General features: G+C 41.7%; 1 protein-coding gene and 1 long non-coding RNA gene across 6 annotated transcripts; one reads left to right on the top strand and one right to left on the bottom strand.

Annotated features, from left to right (window-relative positions):
• The first annotated feature begins 621 nt into the window (after positions 1-621).
• Positions 622-19,682, top strand: katnb1 (katanin p80 (WD repeat containing) subunit B 1). The gene is made up of 20 exons (XM_049563750.1): positions 622-763; positions 2,474-2,658; positions 4,342-4,472; positions 4,733-4,850; positions 5,362-5,462; positions 6,710-6,751; positions 7,717-7,800; positions 8,093-8,208; positions 9,755-9,826; positions 9,901-10,051; positions 10,140-10,330; positions 10,625-10,773; positions 12,117-12,167; positions 12,529-12,593; positions 12,704-12,940; positions 13,564-13,713; positions 13,819-13,895; positions 17,417-17,491; positions 17,936-18,052; positions 18,689-19,682. The coding sequence occupies exons 2-20, from the start codon at positions 2,619-2,621 to the stop codon at positions 18,828-18,830; spliced, it is 2,109 nt and encodes a 702-aa protein (XP_049419707.1). The 5' UTR covers positions 622-763; positions 2,474-2,618; the 3' UTR covers positions 18,831-19,682.
• On the bottom strand, positions 10,701-12,100 carry LOC125881241 (uncharacterized). 5 transcript variants are annotated; one of them, XR_007448224.1, is made up of 4 exons: positions 11,926-12,100; positions 11,407-11,498; positions 10,873-11,346; positions 10,745-10,842 (listed from the first exon to the last, which is right to left on the bottom strand). It is a non-coding gene; the product is annotated as an uncharacterized LOC125881241 (long non-coding RNA). The 5 variants fall into 5 exon arrangements; XR_007448221.1 differs by having other exon boundaries at positions 11,484-11,590; positions 11,972-12,100; XR_007448223.1 differs by lacking the exon at positions 11,407-11,498 and having other exon boundaries at positions 10,701-10,797; positions 10,843-11,346; positions 11,820-12,100.
• Positions 19,683-25,115: the final 5,433 nt, after the last annotated feature.

Raw genomic sequence — 25,115 nt, 5'->3', positions numbered from 1 at the left:
ATGGAGCAGCTCCAGATTTTGAACCCTATGACATCACAAGATCATACTTGGGAAGTTTCATATACACAAATCAAAATGCTCTGGCTCTAAACCCTGCTTTCGTTGTTTCATTGTTGAACTCCAGCAGAACTCTTTGCAGCTTTGTGTTAACAACAACAAAGCTGCAAAGACTCTCAACCTGTTAAAGACTGTGCATTTAATTTGAGTTTTGAAAGGTCTGGCAATGAACTCTAGCACCCCTGGTCTGTTCAGTGTTCAATGATTTTCTGCCATGTGTTTGTTAAACCTCATATTTGCAAATAAAACATTGTGGGGGAGAAAAAAAAGACATCACAAGATTGAAACTTCTGTGGTTTCCAGTCCTCTAATGTTGTTAAAACCTTCCTGGACCATGGAGATAACATTTGAGTAATTTTTAATTAAGGCTAATTAGTGGTTTTAAAACGCTGAAAAAAAAAAACGCAGGTTGTTCAGTTTTTATTGTATTGGCTGATTATTAGCGGTAGTGATAAATAATCACTCACTATATATGTGACATTAAGCAATAAAATAAAACACATTATTAAAACAAAGATGATGTTGTTAATAAAGTTGTTTTAAAAAGTTTGACGTCAGCGGAAGTGAACTGTGTGTCGCCCAGTTGCTAAGCTGCAGCGGAGGAGCAACCAGACTGTCAACAAGTTGTCAGCAATCAGCGGCTGAGACGGATTAACGTTAAACTTCAACCTGCTCTCCGCTCGTTACCGGCGGCGGACACACGGAGGTAAACTCAGCCACACGTCTCTCCGGTCATAATAACTAGCTTAGCATTAATTAGCTAACGCTGCTGACGAGCTCTGTTACTTCACTGCTAACTGAGCTAACGTTAGCTAGCCTTGGTTAACGACAGTTTACTCACCTATCGGGACGGTAAGTCAAACTAACGAGCGCTACAGGTAATCGATTACTATAAGTCAGTAAGATGAGTGAACGTGAGCTGATCTGTTGTTTGAAGTGATGCTTAATAAATTAGTTTAATGGAGTTTTCTTAATGAGCTTAGCATCAATTTAGCTTTCTAGTGACTAACTGAGCTAATTAGCAGTGATAGAAGAAGTAACGTCACTAAAACTACAGTGTAGAAATAATCTAAGTAAAAGTCCTGCGTTCAAAAATGTACTTTAATGAAGTACAAAAGTAAAAGTTTTGAGTTTTGAATGTTGTTGTATTTGTGTAAGGTGTTTTATATTTACAGACTACACATTAATATGTGGATTATTGATCTGTTCACACAGTTAATACTGAGACAAATCTATCTCCTGAATGATATTATTGTTTTATAATTTTTGAAGCATTAATGTGCTCATCAGTTTAAGACAGAGCTCATTTTAATGACTTCATATACTGCTGGGTAGTTTCATCTGTAAGAATACACCATCGTTTATTATTGATTATATTTTGTATTAATAGTTGGAATCTGTAAAGTAACTAAAGCTGAAAGTGCAATACTTACTTCTGAGGTGTAGTGGAGGAGAAAGTAGCATAAAACTGAAATACACTAGTAAAGTAAAATTACCTCAAAACTGCATATAAGTACAGTATTCAAGTAAATGTATTTCACCACTCTGTACTCTGTGACCTGAACCGGAGCTTCTTTCTGTGTCACATCTATCAGAGTGTGAGTGTGTGACCTTTGTGATGTGAATACTGTGTTTTGATAACAGCTATAAAATTAAAGCAATAAAATATGATATAAAGTTTTCCAGGTGAGACTCCTCCTCAGGTGAGATGTTAACACTCTGCTGCTCTGTTTCTACCTGAGATGAAGACACGTCAACCATCCAGGGTTCAGTTAATCAGTTCATTCAGCTCCATAGGAATAACTTATATATTTAGTTTTTGTAGTGTATTTATTGATTGGGCACATTTCAGAATAACTAATGTTGACCAAAATGTGTGACATTTACAATCAGCAAATATATAATGATTGAAGTATACTGTACATATCCATATATACTGTTAATAAACATTTAGCAGAGTCTACAGAAATGTTTGCAACATTAACAAGCTTTATAACAGGCAGAGCTCAGCTGTAGTCGGTCCAACATGTTCTTTATCTTCTTAAAGGCACCACACTGAGTCTGAAACTGCCTGCAGGAGGGCTCACAGCCCGCAGGAGGGTTCACAGCCCGCAGGAGGGCTCACAGCCCGCAGAAGGGCTCACAGCCCGCAGGAGGGTTCACAGCCCGCAGGAGGGCTCACAGCCCGCAGGAGGGTTCACAGCCCGCAGGAGGGTTCACAGCCCGCAGGAGGGCTCACAGCCCGCAGGAGGGCTCACAGCCTGCAGGAGGGTTCACAGCCCGCAGGAGGGCTCACAGCCTGCAGGAGGGTTCACAGCCCACAGGAGGGCTCACAGCCTGCAGGAGGGTTCACAGCTTGATGATGTATAAATAAAAATGACCTGACTGTTGTCTCATGTGCTTTGTGTCCCTGCAGGTGGACCTCTGTCCCTGCAGCTCAGTGCAGACAGTAAATGAGGAGCTGATGTCTGAACCCGCTGATGCCGACTGAACTTAAGGAATAACTCTCAGCAGTGGTGCGCCAGTTCAAACACAGCAGCCAGTCTCCCAGTGTGACCAGTATGGCTGCAGCCAGCACCACCAAGATCTCATGGAGACTGCGTGAGTTTAAGCTCTGTGTTAAACTTTTAATTCAGAGCTCTGATGACACGTTCACCCTCAGCTGGTGGAGAGGAAACTGGATTCACCACCTCATCATTTTAGCTCCAGTTTAAAAGTTTGAATTCTCCAAATAGTGTTGAGTGATCTGAAAATAAAACCTGAGACAGAATAACTTGACTGTGTTAACTGTCAGAAATATTCTTATTACACAGAGGAACTTTTTCCTTTAACATCTCTGTTTGTTTTAGATCAGTATCTGTCAGCAATGAACCCTTACATCAAACTTGGTGACCAGTTCAGGTTGCAGATGTTGATGGGTTGTGACCAGTTTAACTGAGTTTTTTTTTTTTTCCTTTTGAAAACTTCATCGAGGCCTGAACGTGTCAAATTATCTGGTAAAACACAACGTTTAAACGATTAGAGGAATGTCTGAAAAAATAAACCTGATTTTTTTTTGTGGCAGAAAAACATTTTCTGATTTTCTACACTTTTATCTCTCAAATTTGTATCATGGCCACTCGGATGATTTTGACTCCCAGGATCTCGACGGGGTGGGCTGGTGGGCGGAGTCATACAACCACAGGCGAGGGGAGTCTAGTTTTCAGTTTAAGTTTAAGTTTATTTCCTTTATTAATCCCCCTGAGGAGAAATTCAATGTTTTCACTCTTGCTTGTCAATTACACACAGGTCCGAAAGAAAGCACAAACAGGACCTATACATGCACAAAGTGGAGAGATGTCAGAGTGAGGGGGGCTGCCCCTCAGGCGCCCCGAGCGGTTAGGGGGTTCGGTGCCTTGCTCAAGGGCACCTCGGCACTGCCCAAGAGATGTACTGGCACCTCTCCAGCCACCAGTCCACGCTCCATATTTTTGGTCCGGACTGGGACTCGAACAGGCGACCCTCCGGTTCCCAACCCAAGTCCCTATGGACTGAGCTACTGCCCTAACCCTAACCCATCTCAGATGAGATGAAGCACTTCGTCAGCGGTTTAAATTTAATGGTTTAGACATAAACACAGTGTGTTAAGTTTTGTGATATGAAATATTACACACATCCCATGATGGAGGATGTTATCCAAGTCACCCGCTGCTGTTGTCAGACTTTTTACAGCCACCACAGGCTGTAGGCTGCCGGAAGAAGTTTCTGCTTTACTTTTTGAGAATGTTGCTGTTTCCAAGACAATTTCATGGTAAAATAAATTTAGAGATGAAGAAGCAGTGAGATTCCTCTGTGGTGGCCTCAGGTGACAGTTCACACTTTGGTTCACTGGTTTGGTGAATCAAACAATGTGAAGAGGAATAATTAAGAACATCATGGTGAAGCCTGTGTTTTTGTTTCCATGACCAGTGAGGGCAGTACATCAGGATGTTTGGTACAGTCTGCAGCAGACAATCACAATCATGGAAGAAAGCTTGGAAGAGAAACATATATTTTCAAAATATTGTCAAAACTAAAGTTGTCAATGAAGATTTTCTGGTGTCGTTCAGGGATGATTTGGCTCTGATTAACTTTTGGATCTGCAGGTTCGCTCACAGTACTCAAAGAAGTGTGTGAATGATGATGTCACTGCCTCTTGTAGTTGCTGAAATAAAGTAGATAAGGGATCATTCTCAGTCAGTGCAGCAGCTGCAGCATCCTCACCCACAGAGCACAACTACATCTGTCCCTCATGTTGTTGTACAGAGGAGTTCGAGGCTCACTCCAGCACTGTTTCCTGTTTGGCTCTGGGGAAAAAAAGCGGCCGCCTGCTGGCCACAGGAGGAGAGGACTGCAGGGTCAACATCTGGACTGTCAGCAAGGCCAACTGCATCATGGTGAGACCTCCTCACTGTCTCATCACCTACAGACCTTTGATATGAACACTGCAGTAAAGGCCATCGTCAGACAAGATGGAGCTCTGGACTGTTTCACTGCCGTCGTGTTATAAAGAAACATTTTAATAAGAACATATTTACATTCTAGTTTCACATGTTGAAGGAGTTTTAAGATGTTTACAGCTGCAGCTGCTGACTGTTTGTGTGTGTGTGTGTGTGTGTGTGTGTGTGTGTGTGCGCGCGTGCGTGTTATACCTCAGAGTTTGACTGGTCACAAGAATGCAGTGGAGTGTGTCCAGTTCACCTCATCAGAGGAGCAGGTCGTCACCGGCTCACAGTCCGGATCAATACGAGTCTGGGACCTGGAGGCTGCCAAGAGTGAGACCCACTTTGTTCTCTTAGTGTGTGTGTGTGTGTGTGTGTGTGTGTTGTGGAAAGGTGTTTCTCTTCAGCTCGACAGCACTTTACAAACACATGACAGAGAGAGGGATACAGTTACATCTTTTCCAACATCTGATGGGGCCACACTATTTATTTGATATTCTTAGGGCTGAACCTGACTCATGATTATGACCTTTATACTAACCTGTGGTGCCTCAATCAGAAAAGGCAGATTTGTCCAAAAATCTGTTTTTTAAATTTGGTTAAAATCATCGTGAAAGGTTTTTTTTTTTCTGATCGTGATTATCATTTTAATCGTAATCGTGCAGCTCTAACATCTGACTAGAACTTTGGAGGTTTCAGTCCATCTCTAAAGCCTCTTGGCTGCATTTACATTTGACTTTTTTAAAATATCAGACGGCTATCTGCCCCCGAGATGCTGAGTGAATTCAGGGTCTTTGTTCCATCAGTCCAGCTGTGTGACTCTGCTGCTTCCTGTCTCCTCCAGTTTTAAGGACTTTGATGGGACACAAAGCCAACATCACTAGTCTGGGCTTCCATCCGTTTGGAAACTTCCTCGCCTCGAGTTCCATGGACACAAACATCAAGGTGGGTGTGTCTGTGTGTTTGTGAAGCTACGTTGTGAGGACCAATCCTGAGTTTTAGACAGTCATTGTGAGGACATTTTATATAGTGAGGAGGACATTTCTGCATTATGAGGACATTTTATATAGTGAGGACATTTCTGCATAGTGAGGACATTTTATAGAGTGAGGAGGACATTTCTGCATTGTGAGGACATTTTATATAGTGAGGACATTTCTGCATTGTGAGGACATTTTAGTCCTCATTGTTAATATGTCTGTGTTTACATATCAGTTGCATTTGTGTGGTTAGCTCTGTATAACGGCCAGTGTTAAGTTAAGAGGAAGTGGGGGACTCTTATTGTTGAGGGAACAGGAAGTGTACCTTTTACTGTGGCACCTGAAGTGCGTGGTGCAGATGACCGTCGCCAATAAACGAGCAGTTGATTCACCTTAAAAGTTTGTTTTCTTGACGAGTAACGCTCACTGCTTCAAAGGTCTGTTTGAATGTTGGTTTCAGGGTTCAGAGTCGGGGTTGGGTTGGGGGCCACAGAATGTTAAACGTTAGTGAGGGCTCCTACACGTGTAAGGGGCCGTTCAGATGTAGCGTCTTCTCCGCACACAAATCCATTATATTCAAGGTAGATGCGCGTCAAGAGCGCTCACAATCCAAAGCGACACCATAGCAGCACGCATTCGGTACGACACGCCTGTTTCTTCGTGCGCGTCCGCGGTGCACAGAGATGGAAAAATCTCAACTTTTTCGAATGCAGCAAGCGCGCTGCATGTCATGTGATAAGAATTAACCAATCAGCTCCACGGATGTGCTTCTTCCTTTCCGTCCAACGGACTTCACAACATCCGGTGGTGTGAAAGGCAGCAAGCAGCGGAGGAGCGACTGATCATTCTTGTCCAGGGATACCCAGAGTTATATGACCTGTCTTCCTACTACTTTGACTCCAGCAGAAGGAACAACGCCTGGTGGATAACTGGTGAGAGCAAACTTTGTAACTTTTTTTTACTCCTCCTGTGAGTGACAGGCGGTTTTGGTTGCCTAGTAACGGCAGGCGCGACAGTAGCGCAACTTCCGAAGCGCCTTGGATAAAAGGATGGCACAGCTGGCGTTTTCCACACACTTTTAGACGCTACATCTGAACGGGGCCTAAAAGTACAAATGTGTGTGTCTAGAAAAATCTATGAGTGTTTGTGTTAATTATCTGCATTAATGAAATGTTCCTTCTTATTTCAACATGTGAATCTGGACTCTGTCAGCTGTGGGACGTTCGGAGGAAAGGTTATGTGTTTAGCTACAAGGTAAGACCTGTGTGTGCAGACAACAAAAAACACTTGTCTGTAAAGCAAATTCAAAAACTTTGAAGATTTTAATAATATTTAAGATAAAGGTTAAGGAGGCACATTGCATTCACTGAGAAAAGAGAAGAGACACATTATGTCATAATTACAACATAAAATCTGGTAATGAAGAGATCCTGATCTAGACAGGGATGAAGTTGCCATCTGCTTTTGTTGACGTCCTGGAACATAACAGCAGATGCCAAAGGATACCTAGTGTGTAACGTATAGACGTGAAAGGCGACTGCATAGCAACTATGAAAAGAGAACGGGCTGGATATTTAACGTTTTTGCGGCTATTGTCTGCATTAGCTCTGTATCAAGCTCTTGATCTCTCCCAGTGTTGGGTGTGTTGCTCATGGAGGCAGATATTTCACAGTTTCACTCAACTGGAAATAATCAGAAAAATAATCAAGAATGACGATGCAGTTAAGAGCACAACGAACTGAGTGTCTGTCCAGTGTGTAGTTAGGGAACATATGAAAGTGCAATACGATCCATTTCATTTCTGTTGAAGATAAAAGTAATGGAAAATGAATATCCAGCCCGTCCACATTCCCGAAGTCGTCACATGTTGCTGTATTAGACGCTCGGTATCCTTTGGCATCTGCTGTTTACGTTCCGGGATACCGCAACCCAACAACAACAAAAGCACATGGTGACCTGACCCCTGTCTAGATCAGGACCTTATAATCATGAGATCTTATGTCGTCATTATGAGATAAGGTGTTTTTTTATTTTTGTTGTTCAGTGAATGTAACGTGCTTCTGTAGAAAGTCGCAGCGTCCAGAAGGTAAACAGAGAACAAACTCTAGTTTTTCATATCAAATGTTAACGTTCACTCTGTGGTGTGTTTGAGAATAACAGTTGTGTGTGTGTGTGTGTGTGTGTGTGTGTGTGTGTGTGTGTGTTGTGTTGTGTTGCAGGGTCACACTCAGGCGGTGAGGAGTCTGGCCTTCAGTCCAGACGGGAAGTGGTTGGCTTCAGCCAGCGACGACTGCACCGTCAAGGTACAGATGAGCTGCTGCTGTGAGAGCCGGCTGTCTGAACTGTACAACAACTGAACCCTGTCACCAAGTGTCACTTTATCATTTCTCTGATTCAAACCAAAGATTTCAAACGCATGATAAATAGATCTTCATCCTCCATTACTGAACACACACACCATCCTGCTGACACACTCACTAGAGCACCACATGTGGATTAATCCGCTGCTGAAAGTAGTCCCCAGCAGAGTCACTATTTCTTCCTGTGTGTCTGATACTGTCTCAGCCGTGTGCCGTCTGCTCTTGTCTCTGTCAGCTGTGGGACCTGATTCAGGGGAAGACCATCACAGAGTTTAAATCTCACACTGCAGCCGTCAACATCGTCCAGTTTCACCCCAACGAGTACCTGCTGGCATCAGGCAGCTCCGACAGGTACGTCACCACCACCTGAGCTCTGTGTCACACACCACAGGGCTCACTGAGATCAAACTGCTCAGGCAGGATGTTTAACATGTCTCTGCTGTCGTCCACTGTTTGCTCTGTCTTCTCCTCATCGTCAGCGAGACAAAGCACTTTATTGTTTATTATGAGTCAGCGTGACGAGGCCTGACACGATAATGACGTTATTATACCACGTATGGACGTGTGTTTGTTTACATAAGAATGTCACCAAAATTGTAGCCAACATGACGCTAGAATAAACAGAAGGCTTTTTCAGAATATTTTAAGACTTGGGCGCAGCAGTTCTTGTTCTTTTCCTCTCCTCTCCGCCTACTTGTGTGAGTACAAAGAAAAGTAAAACAACACCTCAGAGCTGTTACAGTGCAGCTCATCGTTGACCTGCAGCTGCACTTTGGGAGTTTGAAGAGACGCAGTCCTGATAGTCGTCAGCTCACCAACCTCTGGTAACCAGCAAAAAATCCATCATTTGTAGTTTTATTTTCCAACAACTTCATCCTCCACTCCGCCTGATTATCGAAGTAACTGTGGTGTTGGAGAACAAGGCAATGTTTCTTAAAAATGTGTATTTTTCTTTTTTTATTCCAGTGTCTGAATATTCTTAAAAATTAAAAGTTAGTTGCACTTTGGAAGGGTAGAACTGCATTATGTCAGTCTAATCAGATTTGGCTGTTTTATTTTTATTTTTTTCATATGAAGTTTTAAGTTTTAGTTTGTTTGATCGCGGCTCAGCAGTACATTCAGTGTGACAGCGGCATTCATGTAATATAGGAAACAAGGACACTAACGATTAATTGGAAATGTGCAACAATATTTTTTTGCTGACACTAGATATCAAATAAAAGCCAGAAACTGTCGTTGCCTCAGAGTTTCTCCTCTGTGCTTGTGCCTGTCTACCGCTGTCTTTAAGAATGCTCGTTTTGCAGCAAAATGTGGGGACCAAAACTTCCCAGATATGCACTGCACAGCACATTGACGAAAAAAATATCTGTATGACTGCTCAACTCTAAGTCTTGAAGTCTGAGTCGACTGATGGGTCTCTGAGCGATGAGGGCAGCCCTGATATTATCATCATATCAGAGGCATAATGTGGTCTCAAAATGACAATACTGTTGTTTATGACGGGACAATATATCATCCAACAAAAGGAGTTCTGATGACAGGCCAAGTTGACAGTGTCGAAATGATTAATAGATTATTAAAAATAATTTGTTGAGTCATCATTTCAGCTCATCCTGTAAATTAAACTCTGATTTTCTCAGCAGGCTTCTTGTTTCTTTATTGTATTTATTAATACTTTCTTCTTCTCGTGCTCTGATGTCTCTCTGATGTCTGTGTTAGGTCAGGAGGTGGAGCTAATACAGGATGTACATTTATCTTCCTGTTAAAGCTGTTTTATAATAAAGCTGTGCTCTGTCCACAGGAGAGGATTCATCGCTCAGTGTTTCAGGCTGTATTATCTGAGTTGATCTTAGTTTATGACGCCTGCTGGACGTTGACAGTGTGTCTGTGTTTGCAGGACCGTCAAGCTGTGGGATCTGGAGAAGTTCACCATGATCGGCTCGTTGGAGGGAGACACGTCTCCGGTCAGGTGAGTTTACTCATCACAGATCTTAGCAGCACCGTATGTTGCAGGACTCTGACCTCTGACCTCTGTGGGTTTAGGTGTGTGTTCTTCAGCTCAGACGGCAGCTGTCTGTACAGCGGGGCCACAGACTCTCTGAGGGTCTTTGGCTGGGAGCCCAACCGCTGCTTCGACGTGGTGCCGGTGGGCTGGGGGAAAGTCTCTGACCTGGCGGTCTGCAACCATCAGCTGGTGCGTAGCTGTGGGTCATTATTCAAACACTGGACTTTACATCACATCCTGAAAATTCAAATCTCACTGCTCCTTTTCTTTGCGCCAGATCGGCGTGTCTCACCAGCTCTCCACTGTGTCTGCCTACGTGGTCGATCTGAAGCGGGTGAAGAAGAACGGCGGTTCTGTGATTCAGGGGATCATCCAGGACAACCAGCCGCTCACTGAACCCAAAGATCCCAAAGGAGCTGCGCTCCGCCGCAACTACGACAGACCCACGACCACCTGCAGTGCACATAGGTACGACAGCGCCAACAGCAGCACGTTAACAAGTCCCTCCAGCATGTTACGATGTTGTGATCGCAACAATTAACAAAAACTCAGCCAATCCCTGCGCATTCTGTGCGGCCTTACAATTTTGTCCAATCACTACGTCTTTACAGCAAATGTGACGATTAAACCCGGTGGAATCTCATTTCATCGTAGAGCTGCGTGCAGCATCTTGATTCATTTAGAAAATAACTTCATCTAAGTAAAATACCAAACAGAAACTGTGTTGTGATGTCACTCAGTCACATGTTGTGATGTCATCAGGGTGAAGCAGAGTTCAGATGCTGATAGGCGGAGCCCCGAAGGCGAAAGGCGGAGCCCCAGTGAGGACGAGGCGGACGAGAAAATGTCGTCAGCTGAAATCCACAACGCAGAAGACTTTAAGGAGATTTTCCAACCCAAGAACGTCATCTGTAGGTCGACTGTCTGCGTCACACCTGTCAGCATCACACCTGTCTGCGTCACACCTGTCAGCATCACACCTGTCTGTGTCACACCTGTCAGCATCACACCTGTCAGCATCACACCTGTCAGCGTCACACCTGTCAGCATCACACCTGTCAGCGTCACACCTGTCAGCTTCACACCTTCACAGCATCACACCTGTCAGCATCACACCCGTCAGCGTCACACCTGTCAGCATCACACCTGTCCACATCACACCTTCACAGCATCACACCTGTCAGCATCACACCCGTCAGCGTCACACCTGTCAGCATCACACCTGTCCACATCACACCTTCACAGCATCACACCTGTCAGCGTCACACCTGTCAGCGTCACACCTGTCAGCGTCACACCTTCACAGCGTCACACCTGTCAGCATCACACCTGTCAGCGTCACACCTTCACAGCATCACACCTGTCAGCGCCACACCTTCACAGCATCACACCTGTCAGCGCCACACCTTCACAGCATCACACCTTCACAGCGTCACACCTGTCAGCATCACACCTGTCAGCGTCACACCTTCACAGCGTCACACCTGTCAGCATCACACCTGTCAGCGTCACACCTGTCAGCGTCACACCTGTCAGCGTCACACCTGTCAGCGTCACACCTGTCAGCGTCACACCTTCACAGCGTCACACCTTCACAGCGTCACACCTGTCAGCGTCACACCTGTCAGCGTCACACCTGTCAGCGTCACACCTTCACAGCGTCACACCTGTCAGCATCACACCTGTCAGCGTCACACCTTCACAGCGTCACACCTGTCAGCATCACACCTGTCAGCGCCACACCTTCACAGCGTCACACCTTCACAGCGTCACACCTGTCAGCGTCACACCTTCACAGCGTCACACCTGTCAGCGTCACACCTGTCAGCGTCACACCTGTCAGCATCACACCTGTCAGCGTCACACCTGTCAGCATCACACCTGTCAGCGTCACACCTGTCAGCGTCACACCTGTCAGCATCACACCTGTCAGCGCCACACCTTCACAGCGTCACACCTGTCAGCGTCACACCTGTCAGCGTCACACCTTCACAGCGTCACACCTGTCAGCGTCACACCTGTCAGCGTCACACCTGTCAGCATCACACCTGTCAGCGTCACACCTTCACAGCGTCACACCTGTCAGCATCACACCTGTCAGCGTCACACCTGTCAGCATCACGCCTTCACAGCGTCACACCTGTCAGCGCCCCACAATATAGAAACTAACTAACGATAGAAACTAAACACGTGACGTTCCAGTTTTAAACGTTTAGTTATTTTTATTTGTGACTTCAGTTCTCGTCTCTTCCAGCTCGAACTCCTCCGAAGATCTCGGAGCCTTTTCCTGCTCCTCCAGAGGATGGTGAGTCATCACAGCTTCATCACAGACGGTTTTTACACCTGAAACCAGTTCACTGTGACACATCAGGTGAAGACAGGAAGTCACATTCACTCCAGTTCACCTGCAGCTGCTGAATATTCATATTTCTTCTCTTTGTCCAGCCACATTCACTGACACACTTCAAAGCAGCTACAGTAAATATTTATCAATCACTTCTGTGTGTAACGAGGAACTTTTTTCAATGTTGTTAAAATATGAAAACATGTCCCATAAGAGGTTCTGCCCTCAGACAGAATCAGACACATGATGTCTCACAGTGTTTTAATGTGAATGATGGAGGACACAGTGAAGACTGTCTGCTTCTTCTTCTTCTTCTTCATAGAAACTATATTAGCGATCGGCCGTCAGATGAAGGACATGATAACGTCTTTTCCCAACAAGCACCAGGTCAGTGAATGCAGCAGCAGAAGTGATTTGACAGTAGAACGAATCTGCATCTTCAGTCATGTGACCAAACAGACGTTCATTGTGTGTGTGTGTGTGTGTGTGTGTTGAAGGCTCCTTTGGCCTCCTCCACACCTGTCCAGAGGGTGGAGCCTACAGTGGTTTCCTGTGCAAAGCGCCCCGCCCCCTCAGCTGTCAGCCCGGTGCCCTCAAACCCCCCCACCTCCGGCCCGCCTCCTCCTCCTCATCCTCAGCCTTCCGTTACCACAGCGAAGTCTAAACCACAACCGAAAATTATCCTCAGCACCAGGAACGAGCCTATCGGACTCAACGTGGCTGACTTCCTGCCCGTGAGTTGTGTTTTTGTTTATTATATTTTCATACATGAATCAGCTGTTCGTTGTTTCAAGTTTCAACATCTGTTTCCAGACAAACAGGAGACAGAAATAGTGATTATAAAAATTAAATTGAAAAAGACTTTTAATTAACATTTTCTAATTTTTAATTAGATAAAACAGAGAGAGAGATGCTGAGTCTGTTACAAAATATCTAATTAAAAAAAGACTTAATTCATAATAGTTTTAACAAAATACTAAATAATATTTAGTTTAATAAAATGGGAGCTGCTAACAGTGGTACAAAAAATCTGCGCAAAAACGAATTGATACAAAATAAAAATACAATTAACAGTAAAAAAAAAAAAAAAAAAAAAGGAAATGATTTTCCTAAAAGGAAATGTGAAGTTGTTAAATGCACACATTTTTATTTGTTTATTGAATATGTATTCATGCATCACCTGACGTGTGTGAAGTCATTTGTTTGTCTTTATGTGGATTTTGAAATTTACAGTGTGCTTCAGTTACAAATGAAAGAACATAACTACAAAGTAAAAACTGTGGTGCTCAGATTATTATTTAGATATTTATTTGTGTAAGTGTGACGTAGTGATTCTGTCTGTGCGTCTGTCCTTCAGTCTTCCCCCAACAACAGAGGCGGAGCTCTGAGTGACGAGGAGGCTCTGTCTCAGATCAAGAAGGGTCACGACACCATGTCTGTGATGCTGAGCAGCCGACACAAGAACCTGGAGACAGTCCGAGCCGTGTGGGCCCGAGAGGACATCAAGGTGAGACTCTGCTGAGGTCATGAGGTGAAGTTTCCACCGTCAGCCAATGGGAAACCAGCTCTGATACCTGCCTCTGTTCACTTGCTGTTTCCTGTCTGTCCGCAGAGCGCTCTGGACACTGCCGTCTCCATGAATGACCTGTCAATCGTTGTGGACATCCTCAACATCATCAACCTTCAGCCGTGAGTCAAACACACACACACACACACACACACACACACACACTATACTGATTAGTTAAGACAAATTAATAGTAATAAAAATGAATAAACTTTATCCATGAAGCACCTCTCAGAGCTGTTACAAAGTGCTTTACAATAAAGTTTTACAACACAGGGAGAATGAAACAAACTGTCACCAAAGTCAGCGTCGGCCTCTAGCGTGACATATAACATACGTGTCAGCAGCACTTTATAAACAATAACAATGACATCACATGTCAATAACAATCATTTAGCGTCCCTGTTATATGGCGGCTGATCTCGCCCCCTGCTCGAAGGGTAAGGAGCTTCTGGACCTCATTGTTTTCAGCTGCTGTTCTTCTTCTTTGAGTGAGCTGCTAACTGCTAACAGCTACTTTTTAAATGTCCTGCTGTGGGTCGTACACATAAAACTGTCACGTTTATACAGACATCACTGAGGTGCTGTTACTACCTCCGCTTCGGCTCAGAGGTGACAACACTCTGTCTCTCCACAGTCGTACATTTTATACAGAACGCTGAGGCAGCACATTGATGTGATATTTTGCATTGAAGAGGCAGCTTAAAGGAGACCAGTGACTCAGGCAGCCTTATATCCTCAGGCAGGTCGTTCCAGAGCCTTAGGGCCTTGACTGTAAAAGCTCCGCCCCCTGTAGTCTTCAGTCTGGACTCTAATACAGACAGACGACCTCTGTCTGAGGATCTCAAACTACACAGAGGTTCATAGCGGATAAAAAAGTGACATGTAATCTGGAGCCATGAGGTGGAGGGCTGCATTGGGATTTGGTCCCGCCGGGTCCCACGGGAGCCAGCCCAAATCTTGTGGGAGCGGGCGGTTTGAACTTTGCTGCGGATGGGAACGGGCGTCTAAAAAAAAAACACTGCAGGATCGGGATGTAGCCTTTAGCGACAGGATGGAGTTAACAAATGTTGAAGGTCTGAAGGCGCACTGAGCGCTCTACTTCCCAAAGCTGGCACGTTTCATCTTCAGCATCCAGTGCGCCTTCAGAGCGGCCTTTAGTGTCTGTGGGTGCATCTTAGAAGAGAGACGCACGGGATTGGGACCGCAGTCGGTCAGCAACATTCTCTTCCTCCACAGCAATATTATGGCCAAGTGATTCCTTTGTTAAATTCATTCGTTTCATTCATTAACTTTGTTTATTTTATGTTATTTATTAGTGTCATTTGAGCCACTCACAGCCTACTCTGGTTGCTATTTGTTAATTACATAAAGAGGCGTGATGTTGCCGGTGTTATTGAGCACAGGCTTTATCTTTATCTCATTAATGTTTCTTATTCAGGTCTCTCTTAGAAAAGAGACCTTAACCTCAATCACTCCCTCAATCATTATATAAAGGTAGAAAAATAAATGAAATACAGAGGAGGAGAATAGAATATGAAACAGCCTTTATTTCATTAAAAACTAAATGAAAACAATGAAATAGGAGCGCTATTCCTGACCAGTGCGTCAACAGACATGCAGGCCCGGGAAACAAAACAAACAACCCCATGAATCTCTTTATTAAAGCCTATAAAATGACGTGTTTTCTCCTGCGGGACGGGAGAGGACACAAAATCAATGCATCTCTATTATTGTGCGGGCATAAATTCTCAGAGTTTTGCGGGAGTGTAACACACACGTTGCGGTTGCGGGCGGTAATGGTCAGAAATTCAGCGGGAGCGGGATGAAGAAAACAGTCCCGCGCAGGGCTCTACCATGAGGGGCCTTAAAGGTAATCAGTAATAACACAGACAGGGAGCTGATATAAAGATGCTGAAACTGACGTGGTCAAACTTCTTGGTTTTGGTTCAAAGCCGAGAAGCTGAGTCTGTACAGTCTGATGAAGTATCCAGGCTGCTGCAATAATCAAGGTTTGAAAAGATAAAAGCATGAACAGCAGTTTGTGCATCTCTAAAAGTAAAATAGATGTTATTTCTGAGGTGATAAAAACATGGTTGGACGAGCTCACTGAAGTAGTTCAAACATGAATTACTGTCAGACATGACACACAGATACCCTGCAGCACTCTGTGTGTTGTGACAGGTGACCAGTAGGTGGCAGTATGTGTTCAGAGATATGTTGGGACCCAGTGACAAGGGTTTCTGTTTAATTTATATCTTTTGTTTGTTTTTAAATTACATATTTTCATTACACATTTGATATATTTCAGTCATAGTGTAACTGTGAATGGACTTTATACATTTCATTCATTTTGAATGTGTATGAATTATTTAACTGGCTCAAACATTTACTTTCAAAAATGATCTATGTCAGACTTTTGAGTTTTAACATGATAATTACTCACACATTTTGAATAGATGAATATATATATAAAAATAATAATAATAATAAACTTAATTTATGAAGCACCTTTTAAAGAAGAATTGCAGCACAGTGTTTTACATTGAGGGCCATATGAGCACTGAGTGCTTCACATGAAAACAGACAGACAAACAAGGGGATTCAATATAAAAGGACATTTGAAAACAATTTTTAAACAAAAAATGAAATGAAATTGAGCACGTAGAAGAGCGTCACAGCTCAATATCAGCGGGAGTCACGGTGGTGTGATGTCACAGCTGATCCACCTGCTGATGAAGGCCCCAATCGCACAGATAGCATTGTGCAGGTTGCAAAACACGAGTTGCACCACACTGTTGTTGTTTTTTTTTAAATGAATCCCACACTTGCTGCACCTTTTTGTTGTTGCCAGGCAACCACCCCATCACCTCCTCACCCTAACCTTCCCGTGTAATCAATCTACTGTTACTATATTGTGTGTATCCTGCAGTGATCAGTGTGTAGCTGCTGCCATGTTGAGGCAGAGGGTGCTGTCTGTAGCTCTGGTTGAGGGTGAGAGGCTGTCAGCAGATAAACAGAGATCTGTGTGGGTACATGAGACCCTAAAAAAGAGGCTGGATCATGGGGAGTACCACCAGTTGGTCCAGGAGCTTCTCCTCCATCATGGACGCTTACAGGCAGATTGTAGGATGACTCAGGGGCAGTTTGACAACCTGCTGTCTATCATCAGGCCGTATAGCTCTGAGTATCCAGCAACCACTACCACCAGTTTCTCCTCCATTGTTTACCAACTGTAGACTTGTTGTCGTGACCACCACAGAAGCCCCGCCTCTCAAATTCATTAGACAAAAGTGAACTCGAGGAGTTCAGAGTGCTCCGGCAAAAACGCCAGGCCCCCAGAGCGCAGAAACATGAGGTACATAAACAAACGCAAAAACAGCGAGCACAAAGTTTCATTCTCATTGAAACGATTATAAAAAGCCACCTCCAGCTGCTGAAACACTTCCTGTGTGATCAAGAACTGAGATGCTCCTCAGAGTTCAGACGGAAGCCTGTCAGCTGCTTGAAAACGTCTCTGAAACACTGTGATAAACATGCCCCTGTTCAACTGGAGATTCTGATGTTAATGATCTTTTATCTTTAAATGATGATTAAAATAATGATTTTCTTACATGAGCTGCTGTTACTGTTACTGTTACAGGTCTCTGTGGAAACTCGACCTGTGCACGACCATTCTTCCTCAGATTGACGAACTGCTGCAGAGTAAATACGAGAGGTAAGCTGCCTTTCTCTCTCTGTTTGAAAGGTTGCAGTTGTCGTCTTTGTCTGTTGATCAGCTGAGTCTTCACTGCATTTATGGACTCACTGTTACATCTGTAAAATGTCAGAAAACACCCGTCCCCCCAAAGCTCAAGCTGACGTGTTCAGTTTGTGTCACATGACAACAAAAACTTCTGCAGAGAATGTTTTGGCAGCTCTGCTCAGAACAGTTTATTGAAAATATTCATATTCTGTTAGACGATTAATCAGCTGAATGTTTCTGTGCTGTTGATGCTTCTGTTCTTATTTAGTTAAAACACTTAATTGTATGACTTTACATTGATTCTCATTCTGTTACTTTAATCATAAATCACAAACTCTGTTCTTCTGTCTAAGACATTTGACTGCTTCTGTCACCAACCAATCGTGTGTGTGTGTGTGTGTGTGTGTGTGTGATCAGCTACCTGCAGACTGGCTGCACGTCTCTGAAGCTGATCATGAAACATTTCTGGATGCTGATCTCAGACACGCTGAAGGCGGCGCCCTCCGTCGGAGTCGACATCACACGAGAGGAGCGGTGAGTCTGAACATGGACGCGTTCACAAACACACTGACGTGACTAACAGACTGCAGCAAAACCTCAATTAAACCTGTAAATGTAGCCGTGACTTTGTGTTATAGACATTATTTGTTCGCAGAGTTTTCATGCATGGTGGGAATATTAAATTAAACCAGCAGATATAAATTTAAATGACTAATCTGTAGAGAAGAAGTAAACCTCATGACGTGCAGCTCGTTTTCATTTAGTTTCCATTCAGCCTGGTTTGAATGAACAGCTGTTTAACCCAGTGATGAGTCAATAAAATCATGTGACCCTCATCATCCTGAGAGCTGCAGGAGAAAACAGTCTCCAGTTTATAGCTCCAGTAATGTCAGACCAGCCAACAGAGGGTTCCCAGTTTGGAGGAGCAGCAGAAATACCACCACAGAAGCTAAACAGTGTCCTGCTGTGCACGGGGCAGCAGGAAGACATATTTCAGACACCTAAAATATCAGTTTATGAGTATGCTATAGCTAGCATATTTTCACCATTTAACCTCACCGTCAGTAATTTTTGACGGGAAAATTAAGCCGTTATAGCTCTCTCTGTTCACCTGAAACTGAGCTGATGATGATGATGATGATGATGATGATGTTGTTTGTGTCTCCGCAGGCACAACAAGTGCAGAGCGTGCTGCAAGCAGCTGAAGAATCTGAGCAACATGGTGAAGAACAAGGCGGCGCAGGTCGGCCGTCACGGCAGCGCCTTCAAAGAGCTGCAGCTGCTCATGGCGCCGCTCGACGACTCGCTCTGAGACAGGCCGACAGTTTCTACTGATGACATCATCTCTGGACAGATCAGCTGACACGCAGCAGGACAGACAGACAGACAGACAACACTAACCCTTCTCGGTCAGTCTGGTGTGAGGAGGAGAAGAACAGTGTTATTTAAAGACGTTAATCTTGTTCTCTAAAGAACACACTGGCTGGACGCTGCTCTGCTCTGCTGAGTGACTCAACGTCTCAACGTAGTGTCCGTCAACTGCTGGAACATTAGGAGCAGACACAGATGAGGAGGAGGAGGAGGAGGAGGAGGAGGAGGTGTGGATTGTGAATCTCAGCTGAACTGACACTAAAAGACAATCAGCACAGGTGTGGACGCTCTCAGGACGCCACAGAAAACCGCCATCTGACCTCCAAACTGAGACTCAACACTGACTGAACTCTGAGTGAAACAACAAGCTGAGAACAAATTCATGTCAAAGGACTGGTTAGATATTTACTGACAGTAAGAGGAAATTAAATCCACCATCCTAAGCTAACAGGCTGCTGGCTGAACATACAGGTATCAATGTGAACATCTCCCTCTGTCAGAAAGTAAATGTCAAACTACTCCTTTAATGTCTCTGCACTGGGTCGAGTCTTTAAAACCAGACATGTTGTTAATGTGTGTGTCTGCTCTCAGGTTGTTGACTAATGAACTGTTCTGAGGTCAGAGGACACCAGAGGGGATATAAAGAAGAAACACATTTAGACCATCACAGACGATGTTCAAATACTGTCACTTTCCTTTTCTACTTTCTCTGCTTTTCAGACAACTAGGCCCCTCCCCTTTTACAATGTACTGTTCTTACTGTTTATTTAAATAAAGTTGTACATGTTGGAATCTTTTTCATCAGTTTTCAACTTACTCTGCTATGACATTTTTCACAACATTTTTCAACAAACTATTCTATGAGAGTTCTAATGACCTTTTTAGACATGCTAAAGTATGACTTTATTGACGATTTTGAAACGACATACGTCATAGTGTAGTATGTCGTCCAGAATCATGAAAAAAAGTCATAGTATAGCATGTCGTCCAAAATCATGAAAAAAAGTCACAGTATAGCATGTCGTCCAAAATCATGAAAAAAAGTCACAGTATAGCATGTCGTCAGAAATCATGAATAAATGTCATAGTATAGCATGTCGTCCTAAATCATGAAAAAAGTCATAGTATAGCATGTCGTCAGAAATCATGAAAAAAAGTCAAAGTATAGCATGTCGTCCATAATCATAAAAAAACGTCATAGTATAGCATGTGGTCCAAAATCATGAAAAAAGTCACAGTATAGCATGTGCTCAGAAATCATGAAAAAAAGTCATAGTATAGCATGTGGTCCAAAATCATGAAAAAAGTCATAGTATAGCATGTGGTCAGAAATCATGAAAAAAAGTCATAGTATAGCATGTCGTCAGAAATCATGAAAAAAGGTCATAGTATAGCATGTCGTTACAAATCATGAAAAAGGTCATAGTATAGCATGTCGTCCAAAACCATGAAAAAAAGTCATAGTATAGCATGTGGTCAGAAATCATGAAAAAAGGTCATAGTATAGCATGTCGTTACAAATCATGAAAAAGTCATAGTATAGCATATCGTCCGAAATCATGGAAAAAAGGTCATAGTATAGCATGTCGTCAGAAATCATGAAAAAAGGTCATAGTATAGCATGTGGTCCGAAATCATGAAAAAAGTCATAGTATAGCATGTGGTCAGAAATCATGAAAAAAAGTCATAGTATAGCATGTCGTCAGAAATCATGAAAAAAAGTCATAGTATAGCATGTCGTCAGAAATCATGTAAAAAGATCATAGTATAGCATGTCGTCCAAAATCATGAAAAAAGTCATAGTATAGCATGTGGTCCAAAATCATGAAAAAAGTCATAGTATAGCATGTGGTCAGAAATCATGAAAAAAGGTCATAGTATAGCATGTCGTTACAAATCATGAAAAAGGTCATAGTATAGCATGTCGTCCAAAACCATGAAAAAAAGTCATAGTATAGCATGTCGTCCAAAACCATGAAAAAAAGTCATAGTATAGCATGTGGTCAGAAATCATGAAAAAAGGTCATAGTATAGCATGTGGTCAGAACTCATGAAAAAAAGTCATAGTATAGCATGTCGTCAGAAATCATGAAAAAAGGTCATAGTATAGCATGTCGTTACAAATCATGAAAAAGGTCATAGTATAGCATGTGGTCAGAACTCATGAAAAAAAGTCATAGTATAGCATGTCGTCAGAAATCATGAAAAAAGGTCATAGTATAGCATGTCGCCCAAAACCATGAAAAAAAAGTCATAGTATAGCATGTCGCCCAAAACCATGAAAAAAAGGTCATAGTATAGCATGTCGAGAAATCATGAAAAAGGTCATAGTATAGCATGTCGTCAGAAATCATGAAAAAGTCATAGTATAGCATGTCGCCAGAAATCATGAAAAAGGTCAATAGTATAGCATGTCACAAAAATCATGAAAAAGGTCATAGTATATATGCATGTCGTCAGAAATCATGGTGAAAAAAGTCACAGTATAGCATGTCAGCCAGGAAATCATGGAAAAGCTGTCATAGTATAGCATGTCGCCCAAAAATCATGAAAAAGTCATAGTATAGCATGTCAGCCCAAAAATCCAATGGAAAAAAGGTCTGTAGTATAGCATGTCGTCAGGGAATCAAGTATGAAAAAGTCCAGCAGAGAGCATGGTCATTCAAAAGTCATGAAAAAGTCATAGTATATGTCATCGCCCAAAATCATGAAAAAGTCATAGTATAGATATGTCGTCCCATTCAAATCATGCGCTGAAAAAAGTCATAGTATAGTCATGTCGCTAAAAATCAAGCGGCGTGTCCATAGTATAGCATGCCGCCCAAAAAAGGTAAAAGTCAGCAGTATAGCATGTCAGCCCAAAATCATGAATAGCATGTCGTCCCAAATCATGAAAAAATGTCATAGTATAGCATGTCGTCCAAAAACATGAAAAAAGTCAGGATAGCATGTCGTCCAAAATCATGAAAAAAAGTCATAGTATAGCATGTCGTCCCAAATCATGAAAAAAAGTCAGGATAGCATGTCGTCCCAAATCATGAAAAAAAGTTATAGTATAGCATGTCGTCAGAAATCATGAATAAACGTCATAGTATAGCATGTCGTCCTAAATCATGAAAAAAGTCATAGTATAGCATGTCGTCAGAAATCATGAAAAAAAGTCAAAGTATAGCATGTCGTCCATAATCATAAAAAAACATCATAGTATAGCATGTGGTCCAAAATCATGAAAAAAGTCACAGTATAGCATGTGGTCAGAAATCATGAAAAAAAGTCATAGTATAGCATGTGGTCCAAAATCATGAAAAAAGTCATAGTATAGCATGTGGTCAGAAATCATGAAAAAAAGTCATAGTATAGCATGTCGTCAGAAATCATGAAAAAAAGTCATAGTATAGCATGTCGTCAGAAATCATGAAAAAAGATCATAGTATAGCATGTCGTCCAAAATCATGAAAAAAGTCATAGTATAGCATGTGGTCCAAAATCATGAAAAAAGTCATAGTATAGCATGTGGTCAGAAATCATGAAAAAAAGTCATAGTATAGCATGTCGTCAAAAATCATGAAAAAAGGTCATAGTATAGCATGTGGTCAGAAATCATGAAAAAAGGTCATAGTATAGCATGTCGTTACAAATCATGAAAAAAGTCATAGTATAGCATGTCGTTACAAATCATGAAAAAAGTCATAGTATAGCATGTCGTTACAAATCATGAAAAAAGTCATAGTATAGCATGTCGTTACAAATCATGAAAAAGGTCATAGTATAGCATGTCGTCCAAAAACATTAAAAAGTCATAGTATAGCATGTCGTCCAAAACCATGAAAAAAAGTCATAGTATAGCATGTCGTCCAAAACCATGAAAAAAAGTCATAGTATAGCATGTGGTCAGAAATCATGAAAAAAGGTCATAGTATAGCATGTCGTTACAAATCATGAAAAAAGTCATAGTATAGCATGTCGTCAGAAATCATGAAAAAAGGTCATAGTATAGCATGTCGTCAGAAATCATGAAAAAAGGTCATAGTATAGCATGTCGTTACAAATCATGAAAAAAGTCATAGTATAGCATGTGGTCCAAAATCATGAAAAAAGTCATAGTATAGCATGTGGTCAGAAATCATGAAAAAAGATCATAGTATAGCATGTGGTCAGAAATCATGAAAAAAAGTCATAGTATAGCATGTCGTCAGAAATCATGAAAAAAAGTCATAGTATAGCATGTCGTCAGAAATCATGAAAAAAGATCATAGTATAGCATGTGGTCCAAAATCATGAAAAAAAGTCATAGTATAGCATGTGGTCCAAAATCATGAAAAAAGATCATAGTATAGCATGTGGTCAGAAATCATGAAAAAAAGTCATAGTATAGCATGTCGTCAGAAATCATGAAAAAAGATCATAGTATAGCATGTCGTCCAAAATCATGAAAAAAGTCATAGTATAGCATGTGGTCCAAAATCATGAAAAAAGTCATAGTATAGCATGTGGTCAGAAATCATGAAAAAAAGTCATAGTATAGCATGTGGTCCAAAATCATGAAAAAAGATCATAGTATAGCATGTGGTCAGAAATCATGAAAAAAAGTCATAGTATAGTATGTCGTCAGAAATCATGAAAAAAGTCATAGTATAGTATGTCGTCAGAAATCATGAAAAAAGTCATAGTATAGTATGTCGTCCAAAATCATGAAAAAAAGTCATAGTATAGCATGTCGTCCAAAATCATGAAAAAAGTCATAGTATAGCATGTGGTCAGAAATCATGAAAAAAGTCATAGTATAGCATGTGGTCCAAAATCATGAAAAAAGTCATAGTATAGCATGTGGTCCAAAATCATGAAAAAAGTCATAGTATAGCATGTGGTCCAAAATCATGAAAAAAGTCATAGTATAGCATGTGGTCAGAAATCATGAAAAAAAGTCATAGTATAGCATGTCGTCCAAAATCATTAAAAAAGTCATAGTATAGCATGTGGTCCAAAATCATGAAAAAATGTCATAGTATAGCATGTGGTCCAAAATCATGAAAAAAGTCAGGATAGCATGTCGTCCAAAATCATGAAAAAAAGTCATAGTATAGCATGTCGTCAAAAATCATGAAAAAAAGTCAGGATAGCATGTCGTCCAAAATCATGAAAAAAAGTCATAGTATAGCATGTCGTCCAAAATCATGAAAAAAAGTCAGAGTATAGCATGTCGTCCAAAATCATGAAAAAAAGTCATAGTATAGCATGTCGTCAAAAATCATGAAAAAAAGTCATAGTATAGCATGTCGTCCAAAATCATGAAAAAAAGTCATAGTATAGCATGTCGTCCAAAAGTATGAAAAAAAGTCCTAGTATAGCATGTCGTTACAAATCATGAAAAAAAGTCATAGTATAGCATGTCGTCAAAAATAATGAAAAAAAGTCATAGTATAGCATGTCGTCAAAAATCATGAAAAAAAGTCATAGTATATAGCATGTCGTCAGAAATCATGAAAAAAAGTCATAGTATAGCATGTCGTCCAAAATCATGAAAAAAAGTCATAGTATAGCATGTCGTCAGAAATCATGAAAAAAGGTCATAGTATAGCATGTCGTTACAAATCATGAAAAAAGTCATAGTATAGCATGTCGTCAGAAATCATGAAAAAAGGTCATAGTATAGCATGTCGTTACAAATCATGAAAAAAGTCATAGTATAGCATGTCGTCCAAAATCATGAAAAAAGGTCATAGTATAGCATGTCGTCAGAAATCATGAAAAAAAGTCATAGTATAGCATGTCATCCAAAATCATGAAAAAAAGTCATAGTATAGCATGTCGTCAAAAATCATGAAAAAAAGTCATAGTATAGCATGTCGTCCAAAATCATGAAAAAAAGTCATAGTATAGCATGTCGTCCAAAATCATGAAAAAAGATCATAGTATAGCATGTTGTTCCAAATCATGAAAAAAGTCACAGTATAGCATGTCGTCCAAAATCATGAAGAAAGTCATAGTATAGCATGTCGTCCAAAATCATGAAAAAAGTCATAGTATAGCATGTCGTCCAAAATCATGAAAAAAGTCATAGTATAGCATGTCGTCCAAAATCATGAAAAAAGTCAGGATAGCATGTCGTCCAAAATCATGAAAAAATGTCATAGTATAGCATGTCGTCCCAAATCATGAAAAAAAGTCAGGATAGCATGTCGTCCAAAATCATGAAAAAAAGTCATAGTATAGCATGTCGTCCAAA

Source organism: Epinephelus fuscoguttatus, linkage group LG2 (genome assembly GCF_011397635.1).
Source record: "Epinephelus fuscoguttatus linkage group LG2, E.fuscoguttatus.final_Chr_v1".
In the NCBI taxonomy this organism is placed as follows: Eukaryota; Metazoa; Chordata; class Actinopteri; order Perciformes; family Serranidae; genus Epinephelus; species Epinephelus fuscoguttatus.
The sequence above is the reverse complement of the archived record's forward strand: the minus strand, read 5'-3'. Positions and strand labels throughout refer to the sequence as shown.